At 44.6% G+C, this 16,123-nt stretch overlaps 1 protein-coding gene across 1 annotated transcript; it reads right to left on the reverse strand.

The window, feature by feature from the left end:
• Positions 1-14,341: 14,341 nt before the first annotated feature.
• LOC308434458 (small ubiquitin-related modifier 2-like) lies at positions 14,342-14,629 on the reverse strand (the record flags this gene model as incomplete). Its single annotated transcript, XM_080934735.1, has 1 exon — positions 14,342-14,629. The coding sequence occupies one exon, from the start codon at positions 14,627-14,629 to the stop codon at positions 14,342-14,344; it is 288 nt and encodes a 95-aa protein (XP_080790861.1).
• Between the last annotated feature and the right edge of the window lie 1,494 nt (positions 14,630-16,123).

Consider the following 16,123-nt stretch of genomic DNA (forward strand, 5'->3'; position numbering starts at 1 on the left):
ATCCTTGGTCCTTACCACCACCATTCCCCACATCCTGCGCTAGATAATCACCAGTCTACTGTTCAGGATGCTCTATACAAGTGAACCACACAGCTTCACCTAGCCTTTCATCTGTGTGGCAGTATGAACCCATACCCCATTTCTCTTTGGGGTTGATTGTACTTCACTGTACAGTTGTACCCCCTGTTGATCTTCCTGTTTGTCAGAGGATAGATATTTGGGCCAGATTTCCAACCTTGAACCAGGCATCTCCTTTACAGACATGTTCCCTGACTTTCCTAAATCTTCCTTGTTCTGGGTGTCTTTCCCTAGTATTGTCGTTTATGGGCTCAGTGTTACCTTTATGTGCAGGATTCTTGATCTAGCTTAATGTTAGTGTCTTCTGGAAGACTATGAAGTAGAGCGTGGAAAGGCTGTATCTGTTTTGAATCATTCTGTGATATTCCAGCATCTACCACAGGGCACTGCATACAACGGGGCTCTAGATATTTGTTGAATAAATTAATCTTAATCCCCCTCATTAAAGCAAGACTGGTTTTGGCAGGCTGGATATTGGGAGCATTTGTCTAACTTCCCTTGGCATGCAACCTAGTCACTGTGGATTCGAAAGGTACTTACTCCATAGCCAGCTTAGCTCTCTGTCCCTCTTTCCCCCAGCAGGTCTTAACCCATATGTTTTCTAATAAAATCTCACGTTTCTCATAGATATCATTGAGCTAGGTTACACCAAATGGAAACATAGCTACAAGAGGCAAAAGTGGATTGTCACAATGAAATGAAACTCACTGGCACAGCTGAGAAGATAAGAGAAATCAGATTCCTTTGGCCTGTGTCCATCAGTATTGGGAACCAAACAAAAAGATTAACACAAGCTTCCTCTTTGCCATTCTCCTGGTTTTTGCTTGAGTTGTGGCTTTTTATAATTACCCTTTCCGGGATACTCACTGTGGGCATTTCTGGTGGGCTTCAGGTTGGTGGCGTCATGGACTCGCCCATCCACCTCCCAGGTGTCACTCATTGCTAGTTTGCAGCTGAGCTCCACTGAGACTTGGCCTTTGTGTCTAGCACTCTCTAGTGACCAATCCCATGTTAGCTCCCATTGTAGAGGGTCCCACTTGTCCGTCTGGGATGCTCTGGGTCTCCTGTTAGCTGGGATGTCTAAAGAAGACAGTTTGAGTGGAGAGTAAAACTCTGTTAGAAACATTGCTGAGATTAAAAACAAAACCAAAGAACGAAACTCCCAAACTTTTGCTGTAGCAGCACAGTGCAAACGTGCTCAGCCTTGAAAGCTCTGCTCTTGGCTGCTTTACTGTGTTTCTTTCTCAGACCCCCGACTTTCTGTTTTGAAAATCAGAGTGATCCTATCAAGTCTCACTAATAGAGTTAGTGATCAAATGAAACAAAATAAATAAAACTTGAAGCCAATTCCAGACAGGAAGTAGGAGAGATAAATAAATAGCACCACTTTCTCTTTCATTCCTCCTCTACTAAATCCCCTGTGAATGAATGGCTTCAGTGGGAAGTCTTCGTCAGCCTCCCCTGCTAGACAAGAGGAAAACTGAGTACCAGGGAGTTAAAATATTTTTCAGAAATAGGAACTTCAACCTCACCTACAAGATTCATCAGTGGGGAATTTAGAATCCGGGGACACTCTTGGAGAATAGGTGTGAATACTAATGACAAATGACAGACACTTGCCCACACTGGAGTCCTAGTCAATAGAAAAGACAAATAGGTATCTTTAGTTTAGCCCAGGTTAGCTCACTGCCCATCAGATATACTGATGTAGGTGAATGGGGAAAATTTGATGTGTCTGCAGGCCTGAGGCTTTCTAACTTACTTCTTTTGATGCAGGAAGTCAAAGCTTCCTAGCAGTCAGCAAACATCCTCACTCTTAACTGCAGTTTAATTTCTAGGGTGACAGATCACTACAGTTGATGAGGCCAAGTCTTCATTTAAATGTTTAAGTCATTGTTCTAATGTACTATATATAGCTGTCCCCAGAACTGTCCCCAAGCTTGAGAGGTTGCCGGCCATTAGTACCTGCTCTGTCTGTTCTTTTTCATTTGTTTGTTTTAGATTTATTCTCATTTCCATAAGTTTTGTCTTCGTGGCCTGTGTGCACACGTGACTCTAGAAGCCGGAAGAGAGTGTTGTCTCCCTGGAAATGAAGTTACCGGTTGGCTATGAGCTGTGTGGTGCTGATGCTCAAAGCCAAACTCAAGCCAGCACTCACTCCCCTCCTCTTCCAGCTTCTCAAGTGCTTACAGCAGCACATACAGACACTCTGACAGTTGCTATCCCAGATGAGTCTTGCCTTCTGGACAAACCCTTCTCATTATTTTGTAGTAAGAATTTATAAGACCCACAATTGCCTGATTTCACCTCTATGAGGTAATATGTTAAACAGGACAGCCAGCCACTGGCCTCAAGGCTGCTTCCTGCAGGAGTGTCAAATGCTAGGTACAAGGGACACCAGGCAGGGCAAGTATCTGTGAGAGCCACTTTACTTCAAGATACCTACATCCCCACGGCTGAAACACATTTTCATAATTTCTTTGTACAGAGAGCAAACTGAACACCTGCCATTGTAAGTCTAACAATTCTCCAGAATTGTTCAAAGCAACATCCACGCTGGCAAATCTAATAATCTCATGAACTCCTTGGCTGCTGGGTTAGTCATCTCCATCACTGGAACAATGAACCTGATCAAATTTGATGCCATCTCCAGCCTAAGGTGGGGTGGGGGAGGGGAGCCTGAAAGTGAATGGTTTCTAACCATGATGGATGAGTTGCTAAGGAGTAAAATTAAATGGTCGGTAATGATTGTGGTAGCTCACAAAGACGAATGCTATTTACGAAAGCTCCGTTTTGCATGTAATCAAACGTCTATTCCCATGAGCTGGGTCATAACTCATATTCTACTTTAATGTTGGTGGGAAATGCGTTTCTCTCTGTGTGTATTATTTTTAGGATGTGTTGTGTTTCCTTGGTGCATACACAATGAGCCTGGAATCCTTAAGGAATGTGTTTAATTTGAAAGTTTCATCCTCTGGGTCTGGTTAATTCAAATACATGGCAAGGAACATTACCGTGGGCCCTGAAAGAATTCCGCACCTAATTCCATGCACAGACCCCCCCCCCCCCCGCAGGGTCTCCCACACTGACTTCCATGCACAGAGGCCGCCCCAGGCAAGGCCTCCCACACCAACGTAATAAAAGTAGAAGGGAGGATTCTTCCTGTCTGAACTGTTTTCTTCCCCTAATTTTCTACATTCATTCTTGACCTTAATGAGCTTGACTTACAAAGAACCACATTTCTTTTTCTTTTAGACTCTGATGGTTCTTGGGGTTCTAACAGTCAACTCAGGGATCTTTCCTAGTCTGGGATCTTCACCCCTGTGGCTCCAGAATGCCCTCTGCCCACTGTATTCTCCCTCCTATTTTAAATTGAAACATTTCCTGAAGTGCATGTTTTAAGGTCCTGCAAGTTTGAGGGGAAGGCTCAAAGGCAGCAGCTTTTGGAAGTGAGCAGGGTTTGTCATACTGTTTAAGAAGAGGTATCTTTCAGTTGCATGGAGTCACACCCAGGGTCTGGCACCTGGACCCAGCAGTCCCTTAAGGGACAGAAGCCCTGCAATGTCTTGCAGAAGAAACATTCTGCTGGTCATGGGATAAGAAGCCTTCTTCATAAGTAACATTGGTTATTCTTTTCCTCGTGGCTCCTCTGCCTGTTCATTTATTTTCTGCTGCAGTACACTCTGTGGAAACCCACAATCCCATAGTCCTCTGGGCAGGGTAACTAGGCATTCTGCGCAAAGCTCAGCCACGGCAGTAGGAGAGCGCTGGGCTAGGCCTGGAGTGCTTCAGGACATCAGTGTTCACAGACCGAACCCTGTGTGCTGTGGCTCTTTTGTTTAGTTTTAGGCCACTGGGAGCTATCAGCTGATGAGGGAGGGAGGTGTAGTGAGAGTCGTCACCTCATGTAAAATCACGAAGAGGGAGGAGTCCATTTTGGACTGAATGAAGGTGAATCTGGCCCTGCTCAAGGCTTACAGTATATTTACACTTGTTTAGTATGCCGTGGAAAGTTCAAATCCCAGCTTGGTTTTCTAGCACACTCCAAGATGAGGCTAACTGTATAGCTCAGGGAAATAAGTGCACATTAAAAAGTCACTTCAATGCTCTCAAGGGTTACAGGTTTCCCCAACTTTGAAATAAGGAGACACAGGCATTGAACACGGTGTCTTGTCTTTTGTGGCACGATTCTAAGTAAGATCTTATCTGCCCATTGGCGGTTTTTTTTTTCTTTTTTTTTTTTTTGTTTGTTTGTTTGTTTGTTTGTTTGTTGGTCTGTTTTTTTTGTTTTTTGTTTTTTGTTTTGTTTTTTTTTAGCACTAAGTTCAGTTTATCACTAAGGCTTGTTACTAAGATATGCAATGCTCTGTGGTTTAGCCCCTATCAGGTGCCTTATCACACGACATAACAGTACCGGAGTGGTCCTAGGAGGGTTTCCGACTTGCTGGCACAATAGCAGATGTCTCAACACTGTTGATAGACAGTGCCATCAACAGTCCTGGCATGAAGATTTAAGTGGCACCGGAAGCTGAGCTCTGCCTTTGGAAGCAGGAGAGCAATGCCCGCACCATTAAGTGAGCCCCAGCAGACATGCTCAGAGAGCCCAGATGAACCTTTCTACAGTGTCTTAGCAAATTCCTCAGCAAATGGCTACGCGTACATTTTCCCCCACGCTCATTAATCTGCGTGCTTAAGCAGCTATGCATGCACGGAGGGCTGCCAATTTGCTTCATCATTCTGTCAAACATTTTTTTCACGTACTGGCTCGCTCAATGGTTCCAATCCAACCCTCCCATGAGATGATGATTATTGTTAGGATACTTATAGATGGGTAGCTGCGGTGAGGTGCTCTGCCCCAAGACAAAGGTACCTCAAGGGACAGACTTGATATTTGAATATGGCTGACACAATGAAGACCTGGGATCTTCTGATTCCTCACATAAGCTGGTTAAGCAAGCCCCTGCCTACCTCCCAAGGCTGCCTCGGGCACATTGCTGCCTACCGAGGTTGATCACCAAGCGCACACAGTGCCATGTGAAGGAACATACCATCATATACATCGCACACAACCCTCATAGGACCACTCCACTGGTACTACGTCATGTGACTCATGCACAGGCACCTGGTGGGGGCTGAGCCTCGGGCAGCATGTTCACATCCCCAGCTTTGCCCAGCACTGCGTATTTTCCTGGGGTGCTTTTTAATTGTGCTTCTCCATCCTGTTGGATCACTAGGAAAACTCAATAATCTGTTTCCACCCGCCACTGCCCTAGGGTTATAGACACGTATATTGTCAGGTCTGGCTTCTTTTCCTTCCTGTAAGTGACTGGGGATTCAAACTCAGGTCCACGTGCTTATATTACAAGTGATCTCTCCCATTAAGCCGCCTCTCCAGGACCTGATCTCCTTTCTTGGGATGAAGACCAAGGCATGACCAACTATGACACAGGATCCTCATTTTTTTCAAGCCATTCAGGTAACAAAAGAAGTCACTTACCACCAGAGTTCTGAGATGCCTAGAGATGAGACCAGTATCTGGTAAGTTTCTGATCTTTACAGTGAACCTCATCCTAACTACGAGGCACGAATGACCTTATTAGAGCAAGAGTTTGTTACTCAGGAGGCTGTGAAGATAGGTGGGGAGGGAGTCTAAAATGTCCTCAGAACAAGCTGGGGTGCCCTTGAAGCTTCCTTAGCTTGGGGCTAATGTTGTTTGAGTTATTCTTTAGGGAAAAGACTCCGGCTCTGAGGTCTGTGATGGATTAGAGCAGTCTCCACAATCTAATTGCTGTAGCATGGAGCTTCAAATCAAGATGTGAAGGGCCCTTGCTCAATATTTTGTCTCAACAACTCTGAATGCAAAGGCTGAAAGTGCTTCTGAGTTGTAGTGGGGGTGGAGCTTGGTGGCTGTCACCATCCATAGGAAGTATTATTATCAATAGAACTCACCTCATTCACGGCTTAGAGGTATAAGTTTAGAGCCTGGCTAATCTGTTCCAGGCTGTGCCCTGTTTACAAGATATTATTGCTGTGGCAAAGGAGCAAAGGTTCACCCTGGCATTCAGATGGGAGGCCCTGAACTTTAGTGGTTGGGGACAGGGTGAGCTGCAAGGGACAGATGTGAAAAGCTATGTGTAGATGACCCTTGCATGATGACTTCAGGTAGGAGCCAAAGAGGAGGAAAAATGAGACCTGTCAGTATTGTAGAACTCTGGTACCAGTTTCAGGGGACTTGAAGGGAAAATGTAGTACTGAAAGCTGGCTTAACAGACACATTGCAGAGGACTTCTGGTGGTATTACACAGCAGCTCCTCAGAGTGCAAACATAGGGCTTCTGAGAAGTTACCGCTTCTTTCAATGTTTGAACAAGAAAAATAGCAGTGTTAGACAGAGAGAGGGAGGGGGGGGAGAGAGAGAGAGAGAGAGAGAGAGAGAGAGAGAGAGAGAGAGAGGGTTACTGTAAGTTGGACATGGACTACGCTAGGTGCCAGCATCGGAGAAGTGCTTTGAGGACCGAAAGAAGGATCAGGAGTGAGCTCTGATGTGGAGAGAATTAAGGTGCACAGTGAATGACAGGCCTTGGAAAAGATAATCAAACCGCTCTGTGTAATCTTATCTAAAGGATGAGATGTCCTCAGGAGACCAGGAAAGAGAAGGAACAAGTTCACAACATTATAGATGTCTTCAGGGACTTGAAGCTGACCCGGTGCCTCCTATTTTGAGAGTAGCACTGGTTAAAATCAGTCCTATCGAAAAGAACCTTCCCTGTCTACGGCATCTCTCTCTGCCAGTTATCATGGGCACTCAACTATCTAGAGCTAAAACTACATTTCCCACTTTCCTCTAACTGACATGTCTATCTTTTTTCTTTTGTATGTGTGTGTACATGTGTGTATATGTGTGTATGCACATGTATGCATGTATGTGTGGTGCTGTTTTTCACTCACATGTGTATGTGATTAGGACAGAGAACAACATCACACATCTTGCTCCATCATACTTAGTTTTGAGACACGTCGTCCTGAGCCTAGAGCTTGTGCATTCTGCTATACTGGCTACCTGTAAGTAAGCCCCTGAGGTCTACCCATTTTCACACCCAGTATGTTTCTATGTGGATGCTGGGGATCCAGATTCAGGTCCTCGTGTCTCCATGGCATGCAGTTTACCCACTGAGCCATCTTTCCATCCCATTCGCCTTGTTTCTTATTATTGTACAGACTTACCTAAGTTAGCAGTCAGAATTTGCTCTGTTCTTTATGAGTGACTGGCAAGCATCACCAAGCATTACTGCACAGAAGGTGAAGCTACCCAGGGGACATCTTTCCCCCCTTTAAAGGAAGGGCATGATGAAGGACAGGCATGGGGAAGATTTTGTCACTTTAAAATCTGGGCAGCAAATCCTGAGAACAAATGGGGTTATCATGACACTGTTAGAAATTTGGGACGAGTGATGCCAGCAATATCAATTTCAGAGGCACTGGGCTGGCGCAGTGTGTAATCTATTCCACCGGGCATGTTCTGGGAGCTGTGAAGCCACTGCAGTTTCTGTGCCTCGAAGCCACTGGGCCCTTTTGTATTAGAGAGCTTTGGAGATGTTAAGAGCATTTGGGGATCTTAGCAGAACTAAAAATGATCCTTCCTTTCACAGCATGTATTAGATAAGATGGAAGGAAAGTCAAGAGGGAATCGAGCTCAACAAACTCGTAGTTCTGAGCCCCTCAGCTTGGACACAGAGGTTGTTGTTGGCTTTTTCAGTTACTTAGTCTCACAAAGAGCACAGGTTAATTGGTTCAGATCATGTCCACTTGGCAAGTATTCTGGAATAAACAGATACACGTGTGTATAAATACAAATTAAGTGTCCATAGTTGTATCTGTATGTATAGATAAGTTCCTTGCATTCAGGAATGTACATATGTGTTATACATGTATGTTTACTCTGAGATCAGTATCTTAACATGGACATATGTACTATCCATGGAAATATGTACTGATGTCCATGTAGGCTCTGAGCCCAATGTCTACATATATCATATATGCAGATTATATACATACATGCAAATATCCCCAAATGTGGCAGCACCTACCTGTAATCCCAGGATTTTAGAAGGTAGAGGCAGGAGGATCCGGAGTTCAAGGTTATTCTTAGCTATGTCACAGGCTACCCTATGAGAGGGTAGCCTGGGTTACATGAGACTCTGTCTCACAAACCATAAAGAACAGCAGTGGGATGACTTGAAAGACAAATGTCCTGCTGGAGGAGCTATAGCACTGGGAATGGGTTTGAGATCAAAAGCCTTTGCCCATTCCCAGTTCCCCCTTTTTACTTTACTCATACCTGGGCTGGAGAGATGGCTCTGGAGTTAAGAGCACTGGCCACTTTTCCAGAGGTCTTGAGTTCAAATCCCAGCAACCACATGGTGGCTCACAACCATCTGTAATGGGATCAGATGTCCTCTTGTGTGTGTCTGAAGACAGCAATGGTGTACTCATATAAATAAAAGAAATCTTGATTTAAAAAAAAAAAAAAAAGATTAGAGATCCCAGGGCCCGTGCTTCTGCCATGGTGCCTACCCCTGCTGCCGTCTGCCCCTGCCAGTCCAGGCTCAGTCCTCCGGGACCCTCAGCTGGAATCAACTCTTCTCTACTGCAAGTTGCTTTGCTCTGGGTGTTTTATCTCAGTGACAGAAAAACAGTGAATACAAGCCGTACCAAAAGCAAACAGAGAACTCTGAGCATACCCATGGTGGAAATACTGGCCTGTGTACACAAGTGTCCATTCTGTCTTTTACAGACCGCTGATTCCGTCCCACTATGCGACATTCCTATAATTTCCTGCCTGTGCTTTTTTTGTCCCCCCCGCCCCCCCAAAGCCATCTTGAATGCTAACAGGGGAAGAAAAGCACCACACAAGCCCACCCAGACTCCTGCCCTCCAGCCGTCTAGGCTGGTGTAGGTCACAGCTAGAACCAAAGAACCCTGACTCTCCTGTACTTCAGTGAGGGATGCCAAGTCAAGGTGTTCCCCCCTCGTCCCCTGAGTAATTGAGCACCTGGATTAGAGTCAACTTGATCAGCTTTGTGCTCTGTTGTATTTAGTCCAAAAATAACAAAAATCAGCCCAAGCAGAGTTCTTTTGGGGCCACGGTAATAAATAGTGAAGGCAGTTATCTGAATTGTTTGACCAGCTTTCTGGAGAAGCAGTGATTGAAAGTTCTTAAAGGGAACCTGTCCTATCACCTAGGTCTGAACGTGACTTGCTAGCATGGTGTCTACAGTGTTTATGTGGCTTGAAACCCCTTTGTTCCTCAGGTGAACATAACCTCCCAGATCCTTTACCCAGAGCCAGACAGGAGCTGGATTTCATGGCAAAGCTTTGCTGTAGCACCAGTCAGAAAAAGAAGGGACATATGTTTGTCTCCAGGAAGGTTAGAAATGGAAATTAATGCAAAAATATGCTTTCTGGCAAGTTGTCACTTTTAATATGAAGTCAGAAAACCCAAGACAGCTTTGTTTTGCTTTTTCTTTGGTGGGGGCGGGGGGCATGGTGGGAGGTGGAGACTTGTAGCTGATTTTCTTTTCTTGCTTCCTGTTTTTTTTTCTAGAAAGAAACGTGTTCATTTCCCACCCCCCGCTGCTCCCCTGAGCTGCAATATCTGTCCAAGCTCATCCTTTCAAGTGCTCAGTCCTAGAGAAGGAAGAATAAAGGAGCCAACCGTGATTTAAAATATATATGCACTGCCTTTTTTTTTTTAAGCTTGCAAACTGGGATTTCTCAACTCAATTTGTGTTCTTGAGACAGTGGAGTCAAGTTTATATATAGTTTTTGATGTAGGACCTAATTAGGTTCTCAGCATATCTTAATACTTTCTGCTGCATCTGCATTAAAGATACCGTTACATACATTTGCATCTCATTTACATAAAAAGTTAGCCATGCCTCTTACAACAGCCGCTTTCACTTAATACCATGGGCAGCAAAGTATTTCTAAGGAGCGCGCAATGGTCCACAACAACGCCAATGCGCCCTGTGTTCTGTGGTATTGCCTGTGTAACTGGCTTGTTCCCCTGGGGCACTTAAGGTTAAATCAACAAATAGAAAAGTAGTAAATGAAAAAGTCTGAATGATGTGATGTATTCAGCTTGGGAGAGAGCCTGACTGATGTTTTTATTGGGGCTCTTTGCAGTTTTAGCCATAATAGTCAGCGGCAATTGTGATAAAAGTTAGTGACGTGTTTCTCAGAAGAGGGCTAACCTTGCCATCAAAACCTTCATTCATGTCCTTATTCATTCATGTGTCTTCAGATGAGACTATGTGGGGCAACCTTATTTCCAGGTCTCATTTAATGAGTCTTGGGCTTATCTGGGCCACTTTCCTTTAAAACTGAACATTCACCAGGGGATTGTCCCATCTTCTCATCCCCTCAGAATGTGCTGCTTCCTGCCTTGCACTCTGGGTTTTCCAGGATGTTCTTAGGTTTTAACCCACTCAGTGACCGTCCACCATCTTGTTGCCCTCTTCTATTCTTTGCTCTTTGTGGCTCCCAAATCTTTGGACGACCTTTCTGGGCATCACTCATAAGCACCTGGATGTAGCCAGCCTGCTGGTGAGGAGTAGCTGCTAGTAATCATGGACCCCACCATTTGTTTTGGAGAACATACTGTTTCCTTGCAAATAATCCTAACCCACCAGGTCTGCGAATCAGGACACACTACCTCTGCTTGGAGATCTGCAGTGCTGTTTCCTGAAACTGAGCGACCATGGAAGCCTTTGTTGGCATGCCCTAGGAAACCACTCTTCCCTAGTGACCTAAGTAATGAATTTCTGTAATGACAGCAGTGACCAGTAGGGACTTCTTCAACAGAGAGCAGCAGCCTGGGCTGTGTGTATGTGATATCTTCTTATTCCTGCAGAACCAGGTTAAGGTCAGTGTTAGAGAGAAGAACCTCTGACCCCAGGAAGGGGAGAATTGATCTCAGGTTGGCTCTTGTATTATGTCTACAGTCCCTTTGTAGAACCTAATGTTCCAGCCCCCAGAAGTCTCTACTTGTTCCTGAAGTAAGATGGCATAACTGAAGTCCTTTCCTACTCCCCCCTGGCTTCTTCATGGTCCACACAAAATACGAATTGTACTGGAAACAGGCCCTTGGGGTCAGGGCTGAGGATCCATTTCAACGTAACTGAAGTTTCTTTACTTAAAATGTTTCTGGCTTAATATCACAACTTCCAAGTGCAGCTTTACCAGTGCATTTTAAATGCTTTCCGCAATGCTGATTAAGGCATTTACAGTTTGATGTGAATTTGTAACTGGTTTTCCAAACTGCAAGACAGGAAGGATTAAAACAACAGCAACAAGAACTAATCCTTGCCTAGTAGGAAAGTCCCTCCCCAAATCCTTGGATTAAAATAGAATCTGTCAGCAGGGTTTCCTTTTCTTCTGAGACTGAGCTTGGTCTCAGGTGGGGAAGCTTCCAACACTGGCGTGGCAAGTCCATTCTTTACAGATATTGCCTGCGACTCTTGGATTTATTGATAGGCACACTCATTCTCTTGATGGCGGTAATTAGTGAGGTGCTTACATCTTACTTTTCAGTAGTTTAATGAGCTTCAGGCTATGGGGGAGATCTGGTAGTGGCTGAGAAGCAGATGCCTGAGGAAGATGCAGAAAATGAATCAGGATAGAAAAAAAAAAGAGGTTTTAAGGGATTAAAATATCTCTGATTAAAAACCACCTCAAAACAAACCTTGGTAGAGCAGGAGTGTTGAAAACTCCGTGAGATCTTTCTGGGGAGAAAAACTTCCTTTTCCTCTTCATTAACCACACTGTTGATAGTGGTTACCTATTTGTCTCCCTAGCCTCTTGGCCTGGTCTGTGCTAGCTATGTGAAGTGAAAAATTGATCAGAAAACAGAATTTGCTCCCTGCTTTGTGCATATAGCTGAAATCGTTCATCTTCTCGGGGCTTAGAATAAGTGTGTCTAATCTACACTTAATTTTGCCTTAAACAGCTGGACTTCTGACCCTAGTTAACCTGTGTTTCCTATTCTTCTTTCATCTTTTGGAAATGAGGTTCACAGAATACAGATTTGGAAAGGCATAAATTCTAAGGTCCTAAGAAGACAGGAATAGAAGCCAAAGTGACCTCAATATATCAAAGGCAAACCGAAGCGCAATGGGGACAAATGAAAGGTAGGATGCAATGTCCATGGGGTGACCTCACAGAGTGCACTTGCTAGACACTGTGTGGCAGGAAAGCCTCTTGCTTGTTGACACAAGGAAGCTGCACTAGTGACTTGAGGACCTGCTAGGAACAAGGAGCATCTTGCCCCCAGTTAGCTTGTGGCTTCCCTGCTGTCACCTGCAGGAACCAGCTAGCTAGCTCTCCGCTCCTTGTTTTCTCGTTTTCTACATGTGGAAGTGGTGGTACAGGCCAGTCAAATACCTCTCTTGAGTGTCCCTTTAGTGAGTGACTTAGCCAGCTTCAGACGGTGTTCTTTCCACTCGACCAAGAACATTTTATTATAGATTCCATAATATAGAGCTGTGGGTTAAAAAGCCAACCCAGTTCCTGGCTATATTAACTCTGATTTTTTGCTCAAGAATAAGAAATAACAACATTTTCGGCATACTATACATTAATTACAATTTAAAAGAAAAGTCCAAAGAGCAACGGAAAGCAAGCTGAGTTTCAAACCGGCTTCTGGGTGTTTGAGATTGTTTAGCTAGGAGTGCAGCTATGGGTTGAGAGATGAACCCATGGTCTAGAAACAGCTTAAGCCAATAAGAAAGAGTTTCATTTTACATAAATATTTGCAGTTTACAGAGCATTTCCAGGTCAGGAATCTTGGCTTCTCACCACCATCATCGGGGGCAGAAGTGAGCAAAGCTTTTCTGGAAAGGGCTAGAGAGTTGAATGTGTTCAGCTTAGTGGGCCACATACTCTCTGTCACTCTACTGTGCTGTCATACATAGGTCACAGAAGCAGGCAGAGCTGGCTCCAAAGCAGCTAAATACAACTGTTACCCAATAAAACTTTATTTATAAAAAGGAGTGACAAGGCAGATTTGGCTCACGGATCATGGGCCAAACGTGCATACATATTATTATGAACACCGAAATATGGAAGAAGATATACATGGGTAGTTTTTGTATGGGAAATCTGCACATGAAATCATAAGCATGCCTACAAAGTTGAAAGCAAACAAATCTCCACAACACAGATGAGAAAGTGGCGCTCAGAAAAGCCACTTGTCCAGAGATGGGCCCGGGGACAAGAATCCTGCTTCTCTGGCTCTTACTGTGTTGCTCAATACACTCAGCTCAGCTCGTATTTCCATAGAGATTTCTGGATAGTTTGTCATCTCACGAGGCTGTCAGTAGCTTATGGGGGAAATTAAATTTGGAGCCTGTGAATCAAGACACCTTACAGCCACCTGATGTAGTAAATGGTATCTACCTGGCATTTGAGAAAGGCTATGTTGCCCAAAACATTCAAGGACTAGAGGACACCACTCCCAGGTGGAGTGATTTTCTGGTATGTGTGATTCTCTCCACCACTGGAAACAAGAAAGCAAGAAAAATAGGGAGAGGAAGAAGGGAGAAAGAAGGAAAGAGGAAGGAGAAAAGAGAAAAAGAAAAAAAAACATTTATTTACAAATCTGAATTTTTTCTCTCTCTTTTTTTTTTTCATTTTAAACAAGAAGTTTATTTTAACAAGATACTTAACTTGAAGGGAAGACCATCCAGGATCATTCTGTTCAAGAATAATGCATCCCTACTTAAAGACAGATTGCCCCACATAGCAGCTACATACAAAAGGGTTATAAAACTGTCCTTGGTTTTACAATGATAAATGAAAAACATGAAAATTCTCCAGTGGAACAAGGTATGCAAGGATTTTGTGTTGTTGGTTCTTTTGTTAAAACAGTGAGAGCGAAATAACTCACTGGACTATAAAGTAAGAGTTGAAAGAGCGAGCCACTAATGGAGAAGGGGATATTTTCACAGAACCGGTGCTTTCCCCAGATCGTCTCCATCAACCAAGACAGAACATCAGCCATTTAGTTTACAAAAGGAAAAGAGCAATACGCTCTGCACATACACCAGTCACTTTATGTACAATAAAGAAATGGGACAGGGAGATGGAAGAAGAGAGAAAACTATACTGTAGTAGTCAGGATATGGTGGGACCTAATTGTGGCTTTCCAATGAGAATGTGTTCTTGGTCTAGAACAAAATTCTGGAGTAAAGTAGCAGGCTCCCCTTCTAGTAGACACCTCCTGTCTGCTGCTGGAACATACCAATCGTATCTTCATCCTCCAGTTCCAACTGTGCAGGTGCGACTGTTTCCTTGATTGGTTGCCCATCAAAATGAGATCTGATCTGCCTCATTGACAAACCCTGCCGTTCACAATAGGCTTTCATTAGTTCACTAAGTGGTGTGTGCCTCTTAATCTTAAACTGGGCCACAGAAGCATCCTGTCCCGCCACCTTCAGATTAATGTGATCGTTGTTCTCAGTCTTGACTCCTTCCTTGGGTTTCTCTTCGGCCATGGCGAGCCCCAGAATCTCCTCAGCTGCCGCTTCACAAAGGAGGCACCAGGTCCACACTGAAGGAGCTCTGAATTTTCTATTATTAGATTATCTTTTGAAGACAGGTTTATTTTATATGAAGGACAGCATTTCTGTCCTTGGAGGGAACATATAAAAGTAGTTTACTAGTTCATTCATACACTTACCTTGTTGGAGCTGAGTTTTAATTAGCAAAGGCTGGGATGGAAAAGCTAAAATGGCTTGAGGAACGACTTAGTGCTTCTGGGGCCTGCTGGGTAGGATGGAAGGCTGTAAGCAGGCATTGTCTAATTGGGGCATTCCATAGGAACAGGTAGGGAAAACTAATATTGTCAGCTAAATCCACTGCAAGTACAGACCCATCTTCTTGTTCACATTCTTGCTGTGTCTCCTGCCGAGCCTGGTGAGACTGAGCACCCCAACTGAGCCTGCCCCCAGGAACAAGGTTCCTGTATAAAGCCGGCTATGTGTGGACTGCCACTCCCTTTGAATTCACGCAATGGTATCTGGGAACTGACGCACAGCCTGGAGGCTTGGAGGGGCACCCTCCTGCTGCTACAGTGTGAACTCCAGGTCCTGTGTCTGCTGGCCTGATGGCCTACAGTGACGTTCCTCATCAAAAACCAAGACAAACATTGTCCTGCAAACAGTCTGTGAGCAAAGTGCCCCGATCAGACATGAGAGGCAGGGATACTGAAGCTTATGGGCTCATAGTGAGAGTTGCAGAGATGGCTCATCAGAACTGGGCTTTCTGTGAGGTGTGAGTGAAGGGCCCCCTCCCTACTTGGGCATCTCTGAGAAGTGCAGGCACTTGACCCCTGGGTGATTGGACAGACCTGTGCCTTCTCCATGTGCTCACTTGGTTTTTCATCCCTCTGTCAAAGAACCTGAGAGAAAAGGCCACTTTTAAAAGCAAAGACTTACTTGGCTGCAGAGGCTTCAGTTCGTGATAGCTGGCTCTATAGTTTCTGAGTCTGCTATGAGACAGAAGGTCATGGAAGATGGGTATGATGCCTCAAAGCTGTTCCCTTCCTCACAGCCAGGAAGCAGAGAGGGAGGAAAGAGCCATACACATGATGTGCCCCTCAAAGGCAAGTCCTTAGTGACTTATTTCTTCCAGCCAGACCCTACCCTCCCATTAATGCACAAACCCACCAGTGAACTAATCCAATTCCGAGTCCCCATGACCCCATTTCCTCTCAATAACTGGACCTAGCCAAGGACAAGACCTCCAGCACACAGCCTTTTGGGGTTCTACTTTATATCCAAACCATTACATCATGCAATAGACTTCATGAGTTCCCTTCTGATAGGGGGACAGCGAGGGGATACCTAGAGAAAACAATGCAGGCTCCCTGAAAATGAGTGAGCCATTCTTCATGAGGCTCCACGAGCTGAACTGTGGATGAAGAATGTTTGCTTTGGTTTACCCAGGGAAGTGGGCTAATTGGGATTCAAACCTATACCTTAGGATGT

The sequence above is a fragment of the Micromys minutus genome (genome assembly GCF_963924665.1).
Source record: "Micromys minutus genome assembly, chromosome: 21".
NCBI lineage: Eukaryota > Metazoa > Chordata > Mammalia > Rodentia > Muridae > Micromys > Micromys minutus.